The sequence below is a fragment of the Arvicanthis niloticus genome, chromosome 14, assembly GCF_011762505.2.
Source record: "Arvicanthis niloticus isolate mArvNil1 chromosome 14, mArvNil1.pat.X, whole genome shotgun sequence".
NCBI classification, from domain to species: Eukaryota; Metazoa; Chordata; class Mammalia; order Rodentia; family Muridae; genus Arvicanthis; species Arvicanthis niloticus.
Genome location: NC_047671.1, coordinates 27,012,506 through 27,035,042, shown reverse-complemented (window position 1 = coordinate 27,035,042; position 22,537 = coordinate 27,012,506). Strand labels below are relative to the sequence as shown.

Here is a 22,537-nt window from a genome sequence, read left to right as displayed (position 1 = left end):
CAAGAATCAAGAGCATAAGCAAGAGGAGAGGGGAAGCTAAAACTCCTGAGTCCTCCCAAGAGGGTCACAGCACGTTCTTCCCAATGCAAATGCTGGTGACAGCATCATTCACCTGGGAGCTGTAAAAGGAGCTGAAGGGTGACAGTCTGAGCCTGTCAGCCAAGACAAGTCACCTGCTCTGTCAGACATGATGAAAGGGCTCTTTCTTTCTGGTCTGGCTTGCTCACTGCCCTTCCAGACACAGAGAGGCAGCTAAGATGCTACCCCATGGATACCATCCGTTTTAGTATCATTTGGCTAGAGACACTAATGCTTTCTGATCGAGGCATGGGGATGTGTGAGCGGGGACATGGCCCAGCAATCCTACAAAATACTTGAAACGAGGGCAGTGGTATGTAATTACATTAGACCCACAGTGAACTGACTCTTCTCCACTTGGTCCATTCACCTGTAACCCAAATCAAGTCGGGTTTGCTTTGTGCTCAGTTTTGGGGCAGACTCGTTTGAGGCTTTAATGGGTAAGAGAAACACTACCAATAACCAGAAATAATAACAAAAAAAAAAAAAAAAAAAAAAAAAAAAAAAAAAAAAAAAGAAAAAGAAAAGAAATCAAGTCAGATCAGATCTTTGCTGGCTTCTCTTTCTCTTAAGTAGCCAAGAGAAGAAGATACCTGCTAAATATCTAGCAGACGGAAGTCAATACAAGGCTTTATGGTTTGTGCCATGTGATCATCGCTGGCCCAATGAAGCGGGTAAGGAGAGGATCACTCCACTTGCTCCGTGGCTGAGCAGATTGAGATGTGGGGTACTGAAGCCATGTGCCTGATGCCAGCTCGGTCCTTGTGCATTTAGCCAGCTACCTTCCTACATAAAATGTACATTTAGGTAGACTTCTTCCTGTCATTCTGCCTTGTTAAAAGAGAGAGAGAGAGAGAGAGAGAGAGAGAGAGAGAGAGAGAGAGAGAGAGAGTTAGTTCTCCTGGCACTATTGGTAGCAAAGCTGAGAGTTCTCCTGGCACTATTGGTAGCAAAGCTGATTACTGGCAATATTAAGGTAAAAAAAAAAAAAAAAAAAAACCAAGAAATTCATTGCCACTTGGTTCTCAAGCCCCAGGTATGTGAGTTGTTTAGAGAAGAAAGGAAAAATGTCATTAAAGCACACAAATATGTTCACTTGCTCAGCCTCTCTAAGCTAGATTAATGGGCAAAACAAGCCCCATTCCCGAGATGCTCTCCTTCTAGCTCAAGACTCATCCTGTCTCCAGTCAACTCAAGGAATTCTGGTACAATAATTAACATGTAGGCCAGAGGCCCTGGCACTGGACAGATTCTCAGACGAGTAACAGAGCTCTAAATTGCACTCACATAAAGGATGTGCTGACAATACGTGTTGAAAAGAATACACATTTCAAGAGAGACAGCAAGGGTAACTGTGGTTACAGGGTAGCACGACAGCAGGTTTCTCCTCAAGTTCAAAGCCCTCAGAGGCTCTCCAAAGCATCCTCCATGTTTACACCCAGCAGTGGACTTTGCTACCAGCTAAGGAGTATTTTCCCCAGAGTGCTGACGTCACAGATGCTGAGGTAATCCAAAAAACAAAAAACAAACAAACAAACAAACAAAAACACTCATTCTAGTAGCAGGACTGAAGGCATCTGAGGGCTTCCTGGGTGGGTGAGTTGGGAGCTGCTCTGGGTCTGAAGGTAATCTCTGGCCTGGATTTAGCTCAAGGGGAGAAATGGTTTCAGGGAAGGCAGTGGCATCGGATCCAGACAACACAAGAAAAAAAAGGCGGTCTGGTTAATAGCTACAGAGAGTGGAGAGATTAAGCAGAGGGGTGATTCTCGGTAAAAAGAGGAGGAGGGTCATGGACTCCTTCCATTTACTCGTGGCCCATTGCCAGGTTCAGGATGAGAAGGGACTGGAGGTGGGGACAGCTCCTAGGTCACACATTGTTAGTCTTTTTGTGCTTCAGATTCTTTCCCACCTGTGCACGTATATAGGACTCCCAGGCCATAGGCCAATGGTGGAGTCATACAGCACAGTCATACTTGGAAAGTGTCTCAGTCTTCCTAAGATCAAGGTGTCCTAATGACTTCTCTGAGTCCCGTGATACATAGGGCTTTTCTCAAGTGGGAATTATTTTGGTGTCACTTTTCTGGCACCTACCAAACCCCAATGAGGACCTGGCCTCAAGCAGGAAGTTCTGAGCACAACTAGATTGCGAAGTCTATAACTCAAACACACTGACAAAAGTCATTATTTACCAATATTTCCTGGGTAATTTCTATGTGCTGGGGACTGGGGAAACAGTTGTGTTTCCTGGGCAATGGGAGTTGATAATTACATGGGAGAGAGCTACAATAAGTAATTAAAGAGACATTTACAAAATGGGGTGGGCAGAATGAAGGAATTGAAGGATGGGGGAGGGGAAGTATTCCAGCAATCCTATAAAGTTGGGAAGGAATCAGCTGTGGACCGGGGATGAAACAAGCCTGCTGGAGGAAAGGCACATGCAAGGGATCCAAGGCTAGGGACGAGGTGACATGGTCACTTCCAGGAGGCCAGTGTGGTTAGGATATCAGAGCCACGGGGAGCAGTACAAATATGTTGGAGAGGTGGCTCTTAAAATACATAATTCTTAAAGGCTTGCTTATCAACAAATAATATGTTTACAGGTGTTGTGTTGAACTAGCCCTTTAAGACAGGACGGCTTGACGAAACAGGATGGGTCTGATGAAAAACCAGCCTCAGCGACTACAGACTTAAGGGCAGCTGATACTGGAAGTCAGTTCTGTTTTAAAGATCAGATTCTAAAGGGATAGTCATGGGCCATGCTGGAACTGTGCACAATTTATTATCACTAACACAGAGATCTCACAAAGAGTTTTGGTAAGTACACGAACAAGGTCCTAACCAACATAAGGGACATTTCCATGTCTCTGGATAATCGGCTGTGACTTTTTGCAGTCATTTTTTCTCCTGGTCAAGAGCAAACTCTGTTATGACATCTTTATGTGTGTGTCGTTATGTGTGCCTGTGTTTTCTGATGCACAGGCACCTAGGTAAATATGTGCATGTGTGTACACGTGAGTGTGGAGGCCAACGCTGGTGTCTTTCTCTGCTGCTGTTCACCTTAGTGTTAGACAGTCTTCTCTCACAGAACTAATTTTGTTAGACTAGCTGTTCACTGAGCCCCAGGGATCCTCCTGTCTCTGCCTCGTCAAGGTGGGGGTTGCAGATGTGTGAAGTTGTGCCTGGCTTTATTCAATCTTCTTTTAAAAAACAAAACACAAGCGCTGATATTTAAATTCAAGTCTTAGGCTTGCGTGGCAAGCATGTTACTGATTGTGACATCTCTGTTATGACTTCTGCCTATGTTGATTAATCTTGCCTGGTCTCTGTTATAATTTCCACCTACCATGATCAGGTTTTTCTGCTCTTGAACTTAATATAAATGGAATCAGACAGTTTATACTTTTACGTCTAAATTCCCTATTCACAAGCTTCTATCACTAATTCATGTTGTGGCTTGTATTACCAGGTTGTGACTTTTTCTTAGCAAGTAATAATCCATTGTATAAATGGATCCCAATCTGCTTATCTAGCTGTGTGCAGAAAAACATTTGGGTTGCTTTTAGCTCTGGGCTATTATGAATGGAGATGCCAGGAACATTCTTGCATAAATCTTCCTGTAGATATATGTTTTCATCTTTCATGCGTTCACAGCTAAGAGAGGTGTTGCTGGATCATAGGTAGGTGTGTTCTGAGTTTTTATGACACTCTCATGTAGTTTCCCAAAGCTGTGCCCTTTGGGTTTCTACCAGCAATATACGAGAAATGCTAGCTACCCAGGTGGGCATATGCAAGTGTTTTGAACTGTGTTTCACCAACAACTAAAGATGGTGAGTTCCTTTTTAGACGTCTGTTGGCCACCTATCTTCATTTTTTGGGGATGTGTTGGTTTGGGTTATTACTTGTTTTTTTTCAATTTATTTTAGTGATCAAGGAAGTCATGGCCTACCTCAGGGTCATAGCATACTTACCAATATTTTCTTGTAAAAAAAATCTCATGATTCTTCACTTTTGTTTTCTTTAGGTCTGTGATATATTTTGAATCAGTTTTTACATATGGTTGAACAGAGGTCTTGCAATAAGAGCAGGGATGGATCGGATTGTCAACTATAAGGACACCTCTTAATTTATTTTACACTCATTCTTCCCTCACATACTACATCCTGATTGCAATTTCCCCTCCTTTCCCTCCTTCCAGTCTCTTTCCACACCTTCCCTCCCTCCAGATCCAACCTCCCCTTTGACTCCCCTCAGAAAAAAGCAGTCTTTGAGGGACATCAATAAAATATGGTACAGCAAGTTACAATAAGGACAGGCATATGTTCTAACATAAAGGCTGGATGAAGCAAGGCAGTAGGAGGAAGAGTCCCAAAGCAAAGTCCCAAAGAGTCAGAGATTGTCCCCACACCCACTGTTAGGGATTCCAGAAGATCAAGCTAATATTAGGTGAAGGAGCAGGGGAAGGAGCAAATGGAGGAGGAGGAAGAGGAGGAGGAGGAGGAGGAGGAAGAAGAGGAGGAGGAAGAAGAGAAAGAGGAAGAAGAGGAGGAGGAAGAAGAGGAGGAGGAAGAAGAGGAGGAAGAAGAGGAAGAGGATGAGGACGAGGAAGAGGAGGAAGAGGAGGAGGAAGAGGAGGAAGAGGAGGAAGAGGAGGAAGAGGAGGAAGAGGAGGAAGAGGAGGAAGAGGAGGAAGAGGAGGAAGAGGAATTGGAGGAGCCAGAGGGATCAAGGACACCACAAGAACACAAGAACATGACCCAAACAGATTCAACTGACCTGAACTCAAGTGGGCTCACAGAGATCAGGAAGCAGATATAGATCTGACTTGGGTCTTGTTCATATGTGTTAATTTTATTTTTAACATTTATCTTGAGATAAATGGGTGTGATAGTATGAATAAGAATGCTCCCCCTCCCCCACCACACACACCTCATAGGCTCATATCTTTGAATGCTTAGTCATCACAGAGTGGAACTTTTTCATAGGAATAGAAGGATTAGGAGGTATGGCCTTGTTGTAATAGGTGTGGACTTTGAGGTTTTGAAAGCCTGTGCTATGCACAGGTCCCACAGTCTGGGACTGCAGACAAAGAGCAGGCATATGCACAGCTGACTGACTCAGGACTCCTGTCCTCCAAGAGCTTGGGGTGTAAGACGGGAACTAAGGAATGCACTAGCAAACCACACCAACCTACAGACAATGAGTTGTAGCCAGAAAAATGTTGGAATCAAAATATTCAAATGAAATGGACTTTAGCAGAGGGGATAAAGTCACTGCAGAGGGGAATGAACAGGACTTTTATGGAAGAGAATGTTATGCTAAAGATGGTAGAATGGGAATAGTTATGAGTGCAACACATGGCGCATACCTTTTCCTTGTTGGGAACCTGCTCAGGTGTGGTTTACAGAAACCCAGCTGAAAGTACTTGACGCAAAAATAGAATTTGTTGGTTCTAACAACAGGGAGGTCTGGGGTAGGAGGCAGCTTTGCTTCAGGTATGAATGGACTCATGGGAGTTTCCTACATGGTCACGGCTACGGTTTTATTTTTCCCACGTTTGTTAGATAACATGGCCGGCCACTGGCACCCCTCTATGACCATCTCAATTCGGTAACCTCAATGAAGTGAACAATTTACCTTAAAAATCAATGTTACCTCTGACTCATGGCTGAAGTAAAAAAAAAAAAAATGGGGGAGGGACTATTTTATGGGGAGTGTTCAGAATGGGGTGTAACATGTAATAAAGTTTATTAGCTAACAATTAAGTCCTATGTCATCAATACACATGGGAATGGATGATGAAGGCGTGCCAGTGTCAGACAGCACAGTTCAAGGATTATTCACATATTTAAGGGACCTCTCCCAACACATTCGACTGTATCCATCCCTCTCTCACTGCCTTTGTGGGTGTTTTCTGTGTGTTGGGTACTGGGCTAAGCATTTCCCAGCCAGCCTTTCACCCCCTCTCACTCGTATCTAGAGAGGAGTGGGTGGGGAGAGATAAGTCCCTGCAGGTGATGCGGCCAGCAAGCAGAGTTCCTGGCTGGAATCTGAACCCAGCCTACCTGTTTGATTCTGTAGCTCAAGCACTTAGCACGACCTAGTTTTTCAAGTTTTTCAGTTTGCATCGTGTCAAAAAGCTGAATCAGATAGCAGACCCACCAGTGGGCCTAAGAGTAGTGATGTAGGCCATTATGTCTGGTGAACAACAACGCCACAACCTCTTTGTAGCCCCAGGGTCTCCCTCTCTCATAAGTCACATGTACAGCTACCTGTTGCCAACCTCCCCCCCTCTCCCCAGGCTCTGCAGTGTATCAGCTGGGTGTTACCATGTGCTCTTCTTAAATAATGCACAAACCTTGTCAGGTCACTCCGCTCAAAACCTCCCGTGTCTCCTCATCAACTACAGACCGTAACACACACTCCTTAGCTGGTACCTGAAACTCTCAAAGACCTGAACCTCCCCAGCCCTCCTCCAGCTTACGTCACACCGTGTATCAACCCACATTTCACAGTGCATGTGCACAACAGCTGGTGTTCCTGACCCTTCACCGCATGCTCATGTCCTTCTGTGATGTTCTACATCCCAGTTCCCAGGCAAAGGCCCAGGCCTTGGAGCTGTACAATAAGGGGCTGTAAGATGCTTGCCAATCAGAATAACTAAATAAGTTATGCTGTCCCTTCTACTTGACCTAACACAGATTTGTTCATCTTCTTGAGGTCTAGATTGAGTGGTACATTCCTGGGCCTTTCAAAGGACTTTGGCTTGCCTTCATCAAATCTTGCCTTCTCTCTCCACACCTGAAGGCTTTCCTCACAGTAAGTTCCCAGTGCCTGTCCTTTGGTGACTCTGGATAGACATGGTCTTAGCTTGAGGTCTCTGTCCTGTGCATCTCTGGAACATCATTGCCATATAGACCGGAGATTTGTTTATTGCCTGAGTGAATGAGCAAATCATACGGGGATATCCAACTGCAAGACTAACATCCAGTCCATGTGTTCCCTGGGGCTCCCCTCACAGAAAACAGGGGAAAGCACACAAAAGAGGAGCAGGAAGGCAGGAAGGGTGGCCTCAGCTGAAGACACGGTTTGACACCTGCGCAGCTGCTTCCCAGCTGTGGGACCTTGTCCAGGTGATTTGCTTGTGAATGTCAGCTTCTTTTTATGCAGAAGAATGACATTAGATGTATCTGTTCATATATTTATTGACTCAAGGCTCCGTCACCTATTTCAGATCCGTGGTTTGGAGCCAGCTGTGCCTTCTCTGGGCCACTTCCTTTTTCTCTGAATTAAGTAGAATATACAGTGTGTGCCATGCAGGAGTCTTGCGAGGGCTCAGTGGGTTAGTGCATGGGAAGCTTTGAACCTCTGTTCTATCTATGCAGGCACAAGGAGGATGCATCTAACACTGATTTAGGAGCATGGGATAGAGCCACACAAAACAGTCTGCCGCCACATTGCCAACATGGGAGCTTTCAAAGGGGACAAGAGAGAAAGGAAGTCAATGAGCTAACGAATGTAATCGTTATGGACTGTGCTAGGTCTGCCTGTGATGAGTGGTGAGAACTCAGCATCATGTGTGTGTGTGGGGGCTTTGTTAGATATGGAACTCGGGGGAGTGTTGTAAGGAGTCTGTAAAGTAACACATAGAAAACACTCAGGCTACAGTTAGAAAAGAATGTTTCTTCATTGGGAGGAGGGGGAGGGGGAGAGGAAGGGGGAGAGGAAGAATGGTGGGAGGAGGGGGAGGAAGGTGGAGTAGGAGGAAGAGGAGGAAAGGGAGGAGGGGGAGGAAAGGGAGGAGGGGAAAAAGAAAGGGAGGAGGGGGAAGAAAAGGGGAAAGAGGAAGGGGAGGAGGAAAGGGAGGAGGGGGAAGAAAAGGGGAAAGAAGAGGGAGAGGAAGACAGCAGGAAGAGGAGGAAGATGGGAAGGAGGTGGGAGAGAGAGGGGAAGAAGGGGAGGAGGGGGAGGAGAGGGAGGAGGAATCTTTGATGGAGGTTGGGCTTCTCATTGTTCCATAAATGCTGCCTCCCAGGTCTCCTCTTTTTATGTGTGTGACAGTCTCAGCTCTGTGTGTGCCCTTTGAAAGGGGGATTTATGGTTACCTGAGGTCACATAATCCTAACATCAGAGGCAGTGCATCCATGCTGACTGTGAAAATAACATAATTCAATGGATGCTTTAGTCTACCTTTGGACAGCAGGACCAGGATTCCTGGGAGGTTTCCTGGATCTTAAAATGCAGGAGCAGACCTCAGGCAGCCCCTGCTCCTGAGTGCTGCGAGTGGCTCTCAGCAGGAAGATTGGCACTTGGTGGAGTACGCTTCAGGTGCTTAAAATAGATCAACTGTGTCATTAGACTACTCAAAGCAGTCATCTCATTGGCTCGGCTGGTGAGGGCAAGTGACGGCAGCCTGTGGAGAAAGACCTTTGCTTTGCACAAAATTAAGCAGATGCAGGGAAGCAGCTCTAGAAGATTCTGCCAGGGTGAAGGGGGAGTTGGCCCTGAGGGGTGGGGCTGGCCACCAGTGCAGGAGCAGTGGGGAGCCTGCCTCTATGCACCCCTTGTCTGGCTTGTGCACCCCTGCAATTTCTGAGGGGTTAATTGTGCTCTCAGGCAGACATGGACCAATGTGTGCTGTTGAGTCTGGTGTCTTCCTGCTCCCTAGAAGGTCTCACCTCCTCCACTGTTCTGGCCACTTCTTCCTGAGCACACAAGAGACTGCTGTCCTTTCAGCACATGATGCTTCTGCAGACAGAGCCCTAAGCAGGTTCTGCAGAGCAGTGCTCTGATCCCCTGAAGTCCACATAGCCTGAATCACGTAGGCCAGCGGCTCACAATGCTGTGTCCCCTCCTGAGTCTGAGATGAGCCCACCTCAGCGGCCTCTCTTTCCTTGATAGGGGAATTATGATCAAGGCCGGGGCATAATCATCTGTCTTTATCAAAAAGCTTAGCAGAGCGCGTGGGCTTTTCATTAACCAATTCATTCATCAGATGTCTTCTGAGCAGTCGCTGTGTAACCAGCACTATGCTTTGCCTTCTTCAAACTTCCCCAGGGGAGTGGGAAAAAATTTTAATTCTAGAAAGGCCTCAGGTAGCTCTGTGAGATCCCTGTTGTGGCCTCGCAGGACTTACTCCTGGCAGGTATCTTCCTGAACTGACACAGAGCTCACACGGTGACTGGAAGTCCTCAGCTGGACTAGGTATGTTTTCTATGTCATGACAAAAATGGAACAACCATCAAAGAAGACCCCAAGGATGCTTTCCAGGCTCTAGGAACCATTGATCCAAAATAGTCTTTTTTGCTCTTGGCCCTACTTTCCCTGGAAGCAAAAGCTGACCTCCAGGAGGCACAGTGCACCCTGCCTTTGCACAAATGCATGTAACAGGATAAGATATCCACCTCTGGGTGTAGGTCAGCTAAGAAAGTAGGGCTCACAGTGGGGCCTGCTCCCTTCAAGGGGACTTTAATACCTGGTGTGAGGTAGGGTATTCACCTACTAACTCTAGGCAGAATCTAGGAACTTAGAGAGATCCCTAAATATGTTGGGGAGTGGAGGTGGGCAGTGCTTTGAAATCTTCAAGGCTGTTTTGCTTTCTTTTCTTGTTTTTTTTTTTTTTTTTTTTTTTTTTTTTTTTTTTTTCAGACAGGGTTTCTCTGTACAACCCTGGCTGTTTGGTAATTCACCAAACTGGCCTCAAACTCAGAGATCTACCTGCCTCTGCCTCCTGGGTGTTGGGATTAAAGGCGTGTGCAGCTACCACTCAATGGCACCAGTTTTGTTTGTAAGATAATCTAAAAACCCCAATTTTGAGTTGAGTAATAATTCAAATTTATTAAAAATTCAGAATAGGGCAAACCCAGCATGCTGGCCACCAGGGGCTCATTGTACTTACTTGTATGGTCCATGAAAGTGGACCATACTGGTTACGTCTATTGTCTGTTACCAGACTCATGCTTGGTGCCAGCCTAGTTTTTGGCAAATAAGTCTTGAGTGAGTACATCATTCAGTTTTGATTACCCCTTTGGACATGACCAGGAACTAGGAAAACTAGAAACCAAGAAGACAATGCCTGTAAATTCCTTTACATTACTGAATACCAAAGTTGCATGATGCTCTGAGTGGGTATGTGTTGCGTGTTCAGCAAACTAAGCGTGAATATGCTAAGACACCAGTGGTCTTCCCCTGTGTGAGGTTCCCTAGCCCCCCCCTTCCCTTTCTTTCCCTCCTTTTCTCCCCCACCCCTATTTTTTCCTCTCTTCCTTCTTTTCTTTCCCAGACAAAATCACAAGTAGCCTAGGCTGGCCTTCTTGGCTATGTAGTTGAGGATGACCTTGAACAATTGATCCCCCTTCCTCTACCTCATGAGTGCTGTGATTACAGGTGCTGCCTCCACCCCAATTTATCCAACCCAGAGCCTCTTGGGCTGGATATAGCCAAGCACTCTGCTGACTGAGCTCTACCTCCAGCCCAGAGGCTGTTTCTGGTTACAAGTGGCAAAGGAAGTGTTTAAACATCAACCCTGGAGAGAGAACGTAGGTGACACTAGTCTTTCATATCACCTGTGCTCTGGGGGCTGGCTGATATTTGGAGAAACCTGCCTACAGGGAGTGCTTCCTTTGGAGGGCTTTCCCCTAGCAGACATGGTCCTGGGGGTTGACTTGTGTCTTCTCTCCTGATTCATACCCAGAGATTTCAAGACCTGGTTTATCAGAACATGACCTTGTTTGCAGATGGCCTTTGTGTAGATATCAAGTTAAAATGAGATCAAGAGTGTGGTCCTCACCCAGTGTGATTGATGTCTTTACCAGAGGAGCGATCTGGACACACACAGAGAATTGGAAGATCTGAAGAGAAACAAGATGTCTAGGTATAGGCCAGGAGCTGTCTGGAACCTCAGACCATCAAAGGGAACTCATTGAGGTAAATCCTTGACTTTGGACTTGTAGCCTCGAGAGCTATAAAACAATACATCTCTGTTGTTCAAAACACTCAGCACGTAGTACTTGGCTATATGGAAACCCTACTGAAATAATTTACCCATTTTATAATCACTTGGTATGTGCTGGATATCCCTTTAGGCAACTACAGACTTATTTATTACTTTAAAAAAATATTTATTTCATTGATATGCGTATTTTGCCTGTGTACATGTATATGCACAGTGTGAGTGCCTGGTGCCCTCAGAGGTCAGAAGAAACCATAGATCCTCTGGAACTGGAGTTATGGATGGTTGTAAACTACCATGTGGATGCTAGGAATGGAACCAAGACCCTCGGTGAGAGCAACAAATGCTCTTAATCACTGAGCCATCTCTCTAGCACCCAGACTTATTTATTCACAACGACTCTATGAGACTCTATTAATACTCCATGCCTGCCTGATTATCATCAAAGAAGGGAGGCTGGTGCAGAAAGCAGGCATTTTATTTAAGGTATACAGTAAGCAGGGGACAGGGATGGATTTAAATTCAGTAATTTCAGTCCAGTGCCCCCTTAAGAACTACAGGATGACCATTTAATCAGCCAACTACCCAGAGTTGGAGGTGCTCACACACTTCTGGTTGTTTTCTGTTCATTTACAATGGAATCTGGTGCATGTTGGGTGCGAGCCAGGGGCTGACCATTCACTACAACAGACGCTATCTCAGCCAGATGAAGCATTTGCCAGACAGGGAAGTCAAAATTCAGAACTGATATCACTTCCTTTCTACAATCCAAGTGCTCTTGAAATCACACTGTGATTTCTCAGATATGTGTGCTGTTAATTTTGGATGATTTAAAAAAATGGCTACTTACATTATTCCTCTGGGTCCTCTCACGTAATCATCATCAACAACTGTTTCATTGTATGGGAAGCAACTGTTGGTTGTTGGTTGGTTGTTCGGCTGTCTGTGTTGTAAATGACTCCTCTTAAGGAAGGCTGAGGACACTGGATGCAGGCAATGGCATTAGCAGAGACATTGCTACCTGTGCTGGTATCCACACTGACTTCCTTTGTCTTCCACTTCTCTTCCTATCCTGCTGTAAGCCCTGTGTGGGCTGTAGGAGAACGGCTGTCATAGCCTGTCAACTGCCTTTCTTCTATCCTATGGCTTCTGGCAGGAGTTGGCCACTGTGGTGAACCTGAGAGGAGATAACGATGTTCCTTCCCCTGGCTACTTCCCTAGAAGTAGGTTGGGTTGGTTGTTCTCTAGGAGTCAAGAATGGCAGGCTGTGATAGGTAGTGCCTACCCAGCACCTAGTTCCTTCTAGTTCCTACCTAGCACCTTCTAGTTCCTTCCTTCTGTCCTTCAGGCCAGGGGCCATCATGACCAGGCTGGGGAGTGGGTGCTATAACTAGCCTCCCACTCCTGGGCTGATTCTTATTTTTCTGTATGTTTCCCACACATCTGGAAAAAAGCTTTCTCTCATCTCCCTATACAGTGCCCTTCTAGCCCCTGCCAGAAGCCCAGCTGTGAGAATCTTCCTCTGTTTTAGCTCCACACCACAGGTAGGTGGCATGTCACATGGTCTATTTTCTAAAGGATCTTTCCCCTTATTTCTGTCTTATAACCTCAACAAACCCTGGCCATGTGCCTTTTCTGAACCAAGACAATGTGTGTCAACCACATAGGATTCTTACTTTCTATCTGCCCTTTATAGCTTTAGCCAAATACAACGCTGGGTTAAAAATTTTCCTGAATAATATGCCTTAATTTATATACAAAACCACATATTGGCTATTGTAATGATGAAACCATCATTCTGAGATGACCATCAATCTGAGAGTGTGGCTTCTATGACACCGTCAGTTGAGGGCCTTGCTTTACTCAATGGTCAACTTCAGATTCACCCCTGTTCACTGATGGCTAACACCCACGAGCATTTCACTCGGTTCTCTCAAGAACTCTGACCTTCTGCATCCTACATTTTAGATATAATCTGTTATGTCTGAGAGCATCAAGATCCTGAATTGGAACCTAGAAATCCATACTTCAAAGTGCAGTTTCTTCCTGCCAGTAACACTCTTGTGGGGTTAAATAATTTCTGAATACCCTTTCCATCAAAAGAAAAAGTAATTTTGTTAGCATGCCAGGCCACGAGAAAGAGCAAGAGGGTGTGGTCTGTGGAGGGCGTGGTCTGTGGAGGGCGTGGTCTGTGGAGGGCGTGGTCTGTGGAGGGCGTGGTCTGTGGGGGCGTGGTCTGTGGGGGGCGTGGTCTGTAGCGTGGCGGGTGCTCATCCCACCCATCCCTAAGTTTTCCACATAAGAAAGCATAGCATTTAGGAGCTGTGGAAGTTCTGATCTAGTAAGCAATATGGTACTTTATAGGACATGGAACTGACTCTAGTGTTCAGGTCCTCAAGCACACTGGGGTCAACTCTGTCTCTTCCATTGTTGGAACTCCTGGTATCAACACAAGAACTCCAACAAACAAGAAAATGTTATTGCTGCTTGAGTGTGTACAGTTGATGGGTGGTATCCATGACTCTAGACTGTGACAGCAACTGCTCCGGATTCGTGAAAATCCCAGAGTGTGTCGTTGCCACAGCCCACGGGGAATTGGATATTTGCAGAGATGGGCCCCATGCAGGGACCACATGCCTGAGTATAGAATGACAGAGAACAGTCTCTGAGCCTGTGAACATCCACCGTGGAGATATAAGCTGGAGTAGGGATCTTCGGAGTGCCTAGCAGCTTTGGAGGGAGGAGAGGCCACCAGGTGAAGCATGGGAGTGGGGAGAGGGGCTGGTGTCATATGGAGAGGACTTACTGGACAGCAAAGGTAATAGGAGCAAGCTCTCAGTGGGATGAAAGAGGCAAACGTAAGGATACAGAGAAGGGATGGGGCTGGGTCACATGAAATGCTGCAGAGGGCGACACAGAAAGTGACTATGGGGGAACAACTGAGGGGTGGGACAGACCAGTTAGGAGACGCTTCAGTGGGGCAGGACACAAATGATCCCTGGAATTAGACCACCCAGGTATAGCCAGAGCCTTGAAGCCCAGTCTCTCCTCTCCTTTTAAACACTGGGTTACAACTTCTATGGGGCTGTGTAGCAGCGCAGGGGTTATGAACGATTGGGCAATGGTGAAAGGTTTCTGAGAGCTCATGGACAAAGATTAATTCAAAGTGAAAAAGGTAATGAACTTGGTGTTTCTGGCAGGTCTCCGCTAGGCTGTGTCACATGACCTCACTGTGCCCTGTCTCTGGGCTGAGAGTGCCAGTGCACCACGTGGTGCCAGCAAACACTGTCCCAAACACATGGGCACAGACTCAAAGCTACCACATGTTAGGAATAGTAGTGTTTTCACCGTACTTACTAATAGTGTTCTTGCTCTTACAGAGTAATAGTTTAATCATGGAGAACAAAGCTTTTCTGCTGTTTAACTGTCATTCTTCAGCAGGTAAATGCTAAATTAGTATATTTTGGGGGATTGTATTCTGTTAGAACATTTGCTTTTAAGAACTGCTCTTGGCGTTGTTGGCTTTACTTTCATAGAAAACTGTTCAATGAATTTTTGGGTTGGGATTAGGACAAGATTTCCAACAATTTCTCAGGCGGCCCTAAACGTATTTCTGCCATTTTGTACTGTGTATTTACCCGAGATAGTGTTTTCAGAATTGATGATTATTAAAACCAAAACACTGGTTAGACTCTGAAAATGCCAAAGATATCCTATGTCTTGCTGTATCAGTCAACCAAGATCTTAATTAATTACGTAAAAATAAATGATCATATCATGGCAATATGCAAATTTGCTTCAGTTATCAATATGTAGTCAATTTACAGTACTTGATATATCAAGGAATTGTTTCAAAATAAATTTCTTTATAATTTATTATCAGCAAATATTTCATTTCTCTGGGACATTATTTTCTGGTTTATTTATTATGTGTATGAGTGTTTTGCCTGCATGTGTGTGTGTGTGCACCACATACATGACTCGTGCCACAGAGGCTTGAAGAGGAGATCAGACTCTCTGGAACTGGAATTACAGACAGCTGTGAGCTGCTATGTGGGTGCTGAGCCATTTCTTCAGCCCCAAATGTTTGATTTCTGCACCTTTTTATAAAGCTACACACCTGGAGCTGAGTAAATATTTACTGGGCAAAAAGGGAGGGCAAGTGTAAAGTTTTAGGAAATCCTGAGCTAGGGTGATCCCTCCCACTTTACTCATCAGTTCTGAGGGGCAAGCCCACCTGGTGCACCCCTTTGGTCCACTCCCCAGCCTCAGAATCACTTCTTCCAAATGCCTTGCCAAAGCTCATCAGGACATGAGAAGCAAAGATCCAGATGATGCTAAAATCCACGTGGAGCGATGACTGGCCGAGCGCCGTCCTGTTTGGTCATGTGGGAAGCAACTTTCTTGTTAATAAACATAATTTATAAATGTTTATGAAGCCTGCCCTTGTCATTCCATCTAATCCTCCTCCAGGTATGCTGCTCAATTCGTGGTGAAGGTGTGGCACCCGAGAGGTCACAAAGTTAATTTAGTGGTGGCCCATGAGGGCCAGACTAAAGATGGCCGATGATCACCTGTCGCTGACACAGCAGCTGTGCCCACAGACAAGAACTTCACTAAGTATTTTACACAGAAGTGTAACATGTAGATTCCAGATTCCATTCAATTCTGTTTTTCTGCAGATGAAGCGACATGCTGAAGACCACACGGTTACTAAGAGAGTTACTGAACTGGGGAGATGCAGAGTAAGCTTCTCTCTCTCTCTCGCTCTCTCTCTCTCTCTCTCTCTCTTTCTTCCTCCCTCCCTCTCTCCCTTCTTCCTGCTCTCCTTTCTTCTCTTCCTTTCTCTTCCTTCCTTCCTTTCTTCTCTTTCTCTCTCTCTTTCTCTTTCTGTCTTTCTTTCTTTCTTTCTTTCTTTCTTTCTTTCTATCTTCCTCAGCAGACTCTCACTTTGTAATTCATGCTGGCCTAGAAGTTACCAGGTAGCCCAGACTGACTTTGAACTCAGGGAAGTCCTCCTGCCTCAGCCACCACATATCTGGGATAACAGGCCATGTGCCACAACACCTGGCTGTAGCTGCTCTTACAGTTACCTCGAAACCACAGCCCTGTGCTCTCCAGATGACCCGATTAGGAACTGAGCAATAAGTTATGGTTTGCCCAAACTTTGATGCTGGTGCCTGAATCACTGATTAGGAACAGTGCCTACTGTCAAATACAGTTCACATTCCAGAACCTTTCGCAATCCAACAATTAAATAAATGGTTTGAAATGACCAAATACCAACAGTAATGTCTCATCCACAAACCTGGAGCCATCTCACAGCTTCAGAGGGAGTTTCTGTGTGGGGCTAGCAGTGCCCAGCTTGGTAACTGACATGAGGGCCCCTTAACTGGTAGTGGAATAAACACCAAGAGTCATGTGAATTGGGTCATTTCACATCTAAAAGAGAAACAGTTTTGATCACATCAGACTAGCTAAGGGCCTCCTGCCAATATTCTGCTCTGTGGCCCTATGGCCTTGTTACTCCTATGAGGTCTGGCTTAGACTCTCTCCATTGGCAAGTCTCCTTGTTCAGATGAACCTCAAAGATAAAGCCCAGTTTTTAGGCCCTGAAACTCCCCATAGGGTGCTCCAGCTACTGGGTGTTAGTCTCTACAGGGTGCTTGGGGACTCCCAAGGTTGTCCTGGTCATTATATTGATCATTTCCCAGCAGTACTGCAAACTTAACATCCTCTAATTAGAAAAGTGGATTTTTTTTTCAGTCTGTATCATCTACAACATTGAATTACATTATTACATTGGTCATTATTTCAAAGGAAGAAAGAAAAGACAGAACGAAGGAAAACCTGGTTTTGTATTTTTGGGGTTTTTTTTTTTTCAGTCTGAAATACTTAGTGTTGCTAATAGAACAAACATTTCTTAAGATTCTAGAACAGCGAAAAGGCAGTCAGTTGCTTGCTGCCTTTCTTAGTTCCTTCTCGTCTAACAGTTACTGGGAAAGACTCCCATAAACAAAAATTTCCCCTAGATATAGTACGGAATGGCAGGCAATCCACACCTTAATTTTTCTGAAGCACACAGATGCAAACATACAGCCTTCCAGTGACAGGGTTGACAAGGCTTGCCCCAAACGCCCTCCCCAAGTCTGGTATGAAGCCAGAACATCATTTCAGACTGTCAGCTAAGAGGAAAAATTCTTTGGCTTTAAGAGGGAAAAGGAGTTCAGTCTCACTCGTTTGCTTAACATAGCTCTGTGATACACAAAGGAAGACGGCAGAGACGTGAGTCACACAAATACGTAGTAAATAAATACATTTCGTTTCCATCCCAGCGGATCTGCAGTTTCTGTGCCAAGGCCTTGAAATGAAGGGAGGGTCAGGAAGTAGCGGGGCTAGCCTGGATGTAGACTAACTCAGGTGCTGACCACCCCCCTTCACCCCGCCCTTACTGCCAAGCTTTAGCTTTTGTAGAAAGACCTTGTCAATTCTTGATCAGAAAGGTCTCTGGTTTATCCCTCCAAATCTTATAGCTGAGCAATCTGAGATGCAAAGTTGGGACTAAGCCCAAAAGTCTGAACCCCCAACTGGGAATGCTTGCAAGACTCCTCTGATTCAACAGTCATATTTGGTGCTGAGATGACCCCAGCAAGCAAGTTGAAAACAGAGCCAGACAGTGACGTTTGAACTCAATTATGCCCTCCTAGGGTATTGCCTGGGTCACATCAACCCAACCAGGACCTTCCTGGGTTTCTTGGGTGCATTTCATGGTAGCCAGGGCCCTAAATGTCTGGCCCAAGCTCTGCAGGGCAGTTATTGCCTCTGCCGTTCCAGAGCTGTTGCCAACGGGTTTGCCACTTCCTCTCATTCTCCTGTAGGCTAAGCAGCCTCCAGGTAGGTGGGGAATCAGCCTGGACCACTGAGGGAACAGAAGCTGGATCTTTCTCCCGGACCCAAAGGAAGCTTCATGAGGATTTGTTTATCAAATTGCTCTTTGCTAACCCAGGCCCGCCCACGGCCTTCCCGGGACAAGCAGGGCCTCTATGGATTTCCAGATGTGGGCATGGAGGTCTCCTGGGAGCCCCCCACAGTCAGACAATGGCCACATTACTGCTTCTTAGGCCTTTCCAGGCTTAGCAAGGAGACAGCAGTTTTCCCGACAGAGGCAACTGGCGCCGCTGATTAAACATTAGCAAAATCATCAGGAAAAGGCAGACCTCAAAGCTCTCCCTGTGCCAGGGAGCTCCGAAAGCACCCGAAGGAGGGAGTCCGGGGTCAGGTGTCCCCGCAGATACCTTCCTTCCTCTTTCCAGGCAGCCGGGGCGCAGGCTCCTGAACCTCCCGCCCCCACCCCTGTTCCCATGGCAAAGGAGAGGAGGATCCACTTACTGCTCGTGTTCATGGTGATGCCTTTGCTCTGGGTCGTTCATTCAATACGGAGGCCCCGGTTGCTTTTTAAATCTTGTGTTTTCCTGGCCTCACTCATCACCTAGAGGTGAAAAGGCAGAGCAGGGCCAGCTGTGTATCCTCAGGTGCGCTCTCCCCCTGCTGGCCCCTCCGTCTGGGCTGAAGCCGCTGGCCTTTAAGGCGAGTGGACGAACAGGGCAGGTGAACAAGGAGGAGCAGGCGAGGAGGACTCAGGTGCCTCGTCCTCAGCACCTGGGACCCGAACCCCAGGCAATAGCGAGGCTGGCAGCGCCGGCTCCTGCGCACCCCGCGTTATCCCAGCCGGCAGGCTGCGGAGCCCGAAGGGGGTGTGGACCACAGGGAGGCAGGGCGGAGGCAGCGCGTCCCCGCCCGGCCTCGGGAGCAGCGACCCGCCCCAGGACCCACCTCTTGGCCAGTTTTGGGAGCCAGAGGCCCCTGCCCCGGCCCCTGCAAGCGGCTCATGAATCCCGCTGATCGTCTGGGGTCTGGGATGCCAGGGCGAGCCAGGCGAAACCTGAGAGCTCGCCATCCATGATGTGGGCTCGCAGCTTGGCAGCGCGGGGGGCGCGGCTGCTCACTGCTGCCACCTGCTGGACGCGCCGGCGCGTGTCTGAGGCTCCGCCCTGCAGGGCTTTCTGCCTGGGTGCTGGGGGGTGGTAGGCAAAAAAATAAGGAAGGGGGGAGGGGGGGGGAGAGGGTATGGGGGAAGGTGGACCTGAGTCCTAGGGGGTGAGCCGATATAAGGAAAGTTATCTCTGGGAGGACTTAGAAGGAGCGACTGGTTTGTGGGAGATGAGCTCCCACCTCAGCCCAGGGTTGACAAGCTGGGTGCAGACTAGCTTTGGGCAGGTCCCTACTGAACTGGAGCCTGTGGCAGCTGAGTCAGTGAATGAGATGCTTAGGATGCCTTTATCCTTTCCACTCGGGTCCCCATTCCCCTACTTACTCTTTTGATTCCTGGGATCGCTAGATTGATTTGCTCTAATAGCCTACCTCCCCTGTCTCACTAGAAATGTTCACTGAAAAAAAAAAAATGGGTCTTCTCAGGCCTACTCCATCAGGGCCTGGCACAGTAGGTGTCAGTAAGTGTTGCTGACAAAAATGACCCTTGTGTTATGTGACCCTAATATGCCACAATCCTAATTATGGAAGGTCTAAGTATCTTCTCCCTGTTGTTCTCTCTCACCTGAGCCTTATGATGCTGGGTCACTTCAGCTTTTGTACAGCCAACTTACCTCAGGTGATTTATTATTGTTATTATTATTATTATTGCCATAGCAACTAGTTGTTGTGGCTATTTTCTGGATTTTTTTTTTTGTGACAATTGGCCAAAATAAGGCCAATTCCTTCACATTCCTATGACTGCTAACTCTGGCACCTTCTCAGCCGAATTTATTATGCTTATCAAAATGTAATGAATAACCAGATTAGAAGACCATATATACCATTCCAGTCCATACAGTGACTCTGGAAGGGGGCATGTATGGACTCAGAAAACTGAGTATTCACATGCTCAGAGTTCTTAGTTCTAGGGCACAGCATTTTGTTGGCAGACCTGACCCCTCTAGGTTAACTAGAAGTCTTGTGTGAGAATAACCGAATGCACTTGAGTCTGGGGTTTCTGGTTAAGGTGAAGAGACTGCCTTCTTAACACTGGAGAGAAGACACCTTATAGATAAATATAATGTCTGTACCTGATACAGCCGATACTGTTGATATGCCCTAAATGTGAGGCATGATAGTGGCTGAAGGCTCTTTAGATAGACTGAAGTATCAATGGATCCCAAACTCACTTTGATGGTGTGTCATGATTGTCTTTTCTTCTGAGGTGGGGTGAAGATAGTTCCAGCCTTCTCACAGTGGCTCATAGAATCATTTATGTGTGTAACAGATTTTCAAATACGGGCAGAAGTATGGATGTCTCTGATCTGGGTTGGTTCCCTTATTAAGCACTTCAAAAGGTATACCAGAAGCATTTAAGATATATCATTGTGTTGAAAAGGGCAGAGGCCTGGAATAGCTTTGAAATCATAGTAAGTGATTAATAAAAACTATTAAGTTCTTCTCTAAGATAGATTTCTCTGGAGACCACTACCAGATTTAGACCAGGATTCTTTATTTAATCTCAAATTATTTTTTTTATCAGGTTTTAATTCTTAGAGAAAAGTTATATTCCCCTACACCCCCAGGAGAAAGTTCTGATAAACAAGATGTATAAAAAATTACCAAACTACTTCCATTTATCATCACTCAAAACTTGAATTAAAAAAAATATCATACTATAGAGCAAACTCAAATAAAAGAATGGTCTACATCCTTTTCTCCAGTCACTCATAATATGGACTGTTTATCACTGTGCCAGCCTTCTAGCCAGTCTTGGAGGAACACAGTAGTCAGGAGGACAGACAGGTCCTCTACACTCACAGAGCATCAGCCCAGCTTGGGGACAAGAAGGAAGATGACAGTTAATGATGTAAAGCATAAATCAGGTAAACCTGATTGCTGGTGGCCTGGCTAGGAATTCAGGAACTGTTTTTTTAGCCCAGATGATTGGCTCTCCCAGATGCACATTTCCTAGCTGTGTGACCTCAGACGAGATAGTCTCTGTGAATGTCAACTTCTTCGTCTGTAAAATGGGTACAGTGACTGTAGCTATCTATCAAATAATGGGATGCATGAAAGTGCGGTGTAGACTGATCCTTCGTGACACTCCTCACCCTCACCTGTGCTTGGTGCGGTGTAGACTGATCCTTCGTGACACTCTTCACCCTCACCTGTGCTCGGTGACAATCTTGTTATCTCCTAGACAGCCCCTGTCGAACCTCTTCATGCCTTAGAACTGTTCAGTGACACTCAGTGAGCTTAGCTAACTGGTTCTTCTACTCTAGGATTCTTTCAACAACAGAACCAAAAGGTGGCTAAAGAATTCTGTCCTTAGGAGAGACTATTGGGCAGTTAACTCCTATAAAAGATCCAAGAAGCTTCCGTGTGAGAAACAATATTATTTTATCTTCATGGTTTTAAAGGTAGGAAGAAAGGGTTTTTTTTTTTTTTTTTTTTTTTTTTTTTTAAAAAGACCCCCAAAGCTGTCCCTAAGAGGATGTCGACAGCAATCTAAGGTAGCAGGACAGACAGGAGGAAGTGGGTGTGGCGATCTGTGGCTGTGTCTGTGGAAGTCATCAGAGGAGCAGAGTCGTGGCTCCCTCTGGTCCAGAGCCCAGGGTTGACAGCTGTAGAGCAGGCAGCCCTTTGTTTGGAAGTTTGTTTTGAACTTTGAAGCTCCAGATGGACACAAACAAGTCCCACTTGGAAACAGGTTTCCGCCTGTTGAAAAGCCGGGCGACAAAATCATTACAGGGAGGAGGATGCCAGTTGGGGCAAGCTTCACCCATGCCGTTGCCTTGATCTCTGAGACTGTTGTGGGCCTGCCCATGATGTGTCTCCTCCTCACGGGTGCTCATCCTTATCGACCTCTTGGGTTCTAATCAGAGCCATGTCTGTCTCTCCTCTTCACCTTCTGCCCACACCCTCTCCCCATGTGTTATTATTATTTAGACAACACAGTCCCAAACTCCTACCTTTCCTTTGTACCTACCCCCCCACACACACAAGCACACCATCCTATTGCATTCTAGACTCCTCTCCGCCATATCTGCCCATTCCTTACCATTCTTGTTTATGGTGAATGTGCTCATTCACCTTCACCTTGACACAAGTATAGAAACAAGGAAGAAATGTTCATAATTTAGTGGCTGCCACTTCTACATACCAGAGCACCTTGCTAAGAGGGAGGAATTCTATTCTTACTTTTGAAATATAATGTGTAGTAACATATGGAGCAAAGTGGCCTTGGCTTGGAAGTATGTGATTAAATGAGAAATGAAAGTTACAGAACAATGTATCTGGAATGTTCTTTGCAGCAATGCATACATGTGGATATACATGTTGTCTGTGCCATGTAATGAGATATAGAATACACATAATATATCACATGAAGGGATCAAATTATGTCTTAGTTTGGGTTTTATAGCTCTGAAGAGACATCATGACCAAGGCAACTCTCATGAAGAAAAACATTTAATT

At 46.0% G+C, this 22,537-nt stretch overlaps 1 protein-coding gene across 5 annotated transcripts in view; it reads right to left on the bottom strand.

The window, feature by feature from the left end:
* Ablim3 (actin binding LIM protein family member 3) overlaps nucleotides 1–19,023 on the bottom strand; it is a 119,253-nt gene extending 100,230 nt beyond the window's left edge. The window contains exons 1-2 of one of the 5 annotated variants that reach the window (XR_013103662.1): nucleotides 18,860–19,023; nucleotides 18,416–18,515 (exon numbers count right to left, since the gene is read on the bottom strand). Coding sequence is in view for 1 of the 5 variants with exons in the window: in XM_034518077.2 (XP_034373968.1) it covers nucleotides 18,416–18,428 (13 nt within the window). In the remaining 4 variants the exon portion in view is untranslated. The other 4 variants (XR_013103663.1, XR_013103664.1, XR_013103665.1 and 1 more) reach the window with 4 other exon arrangements.
* Between the last annotated feature and the right edge of the window lie 3,514 nt (nucleotides 19,024–22,537).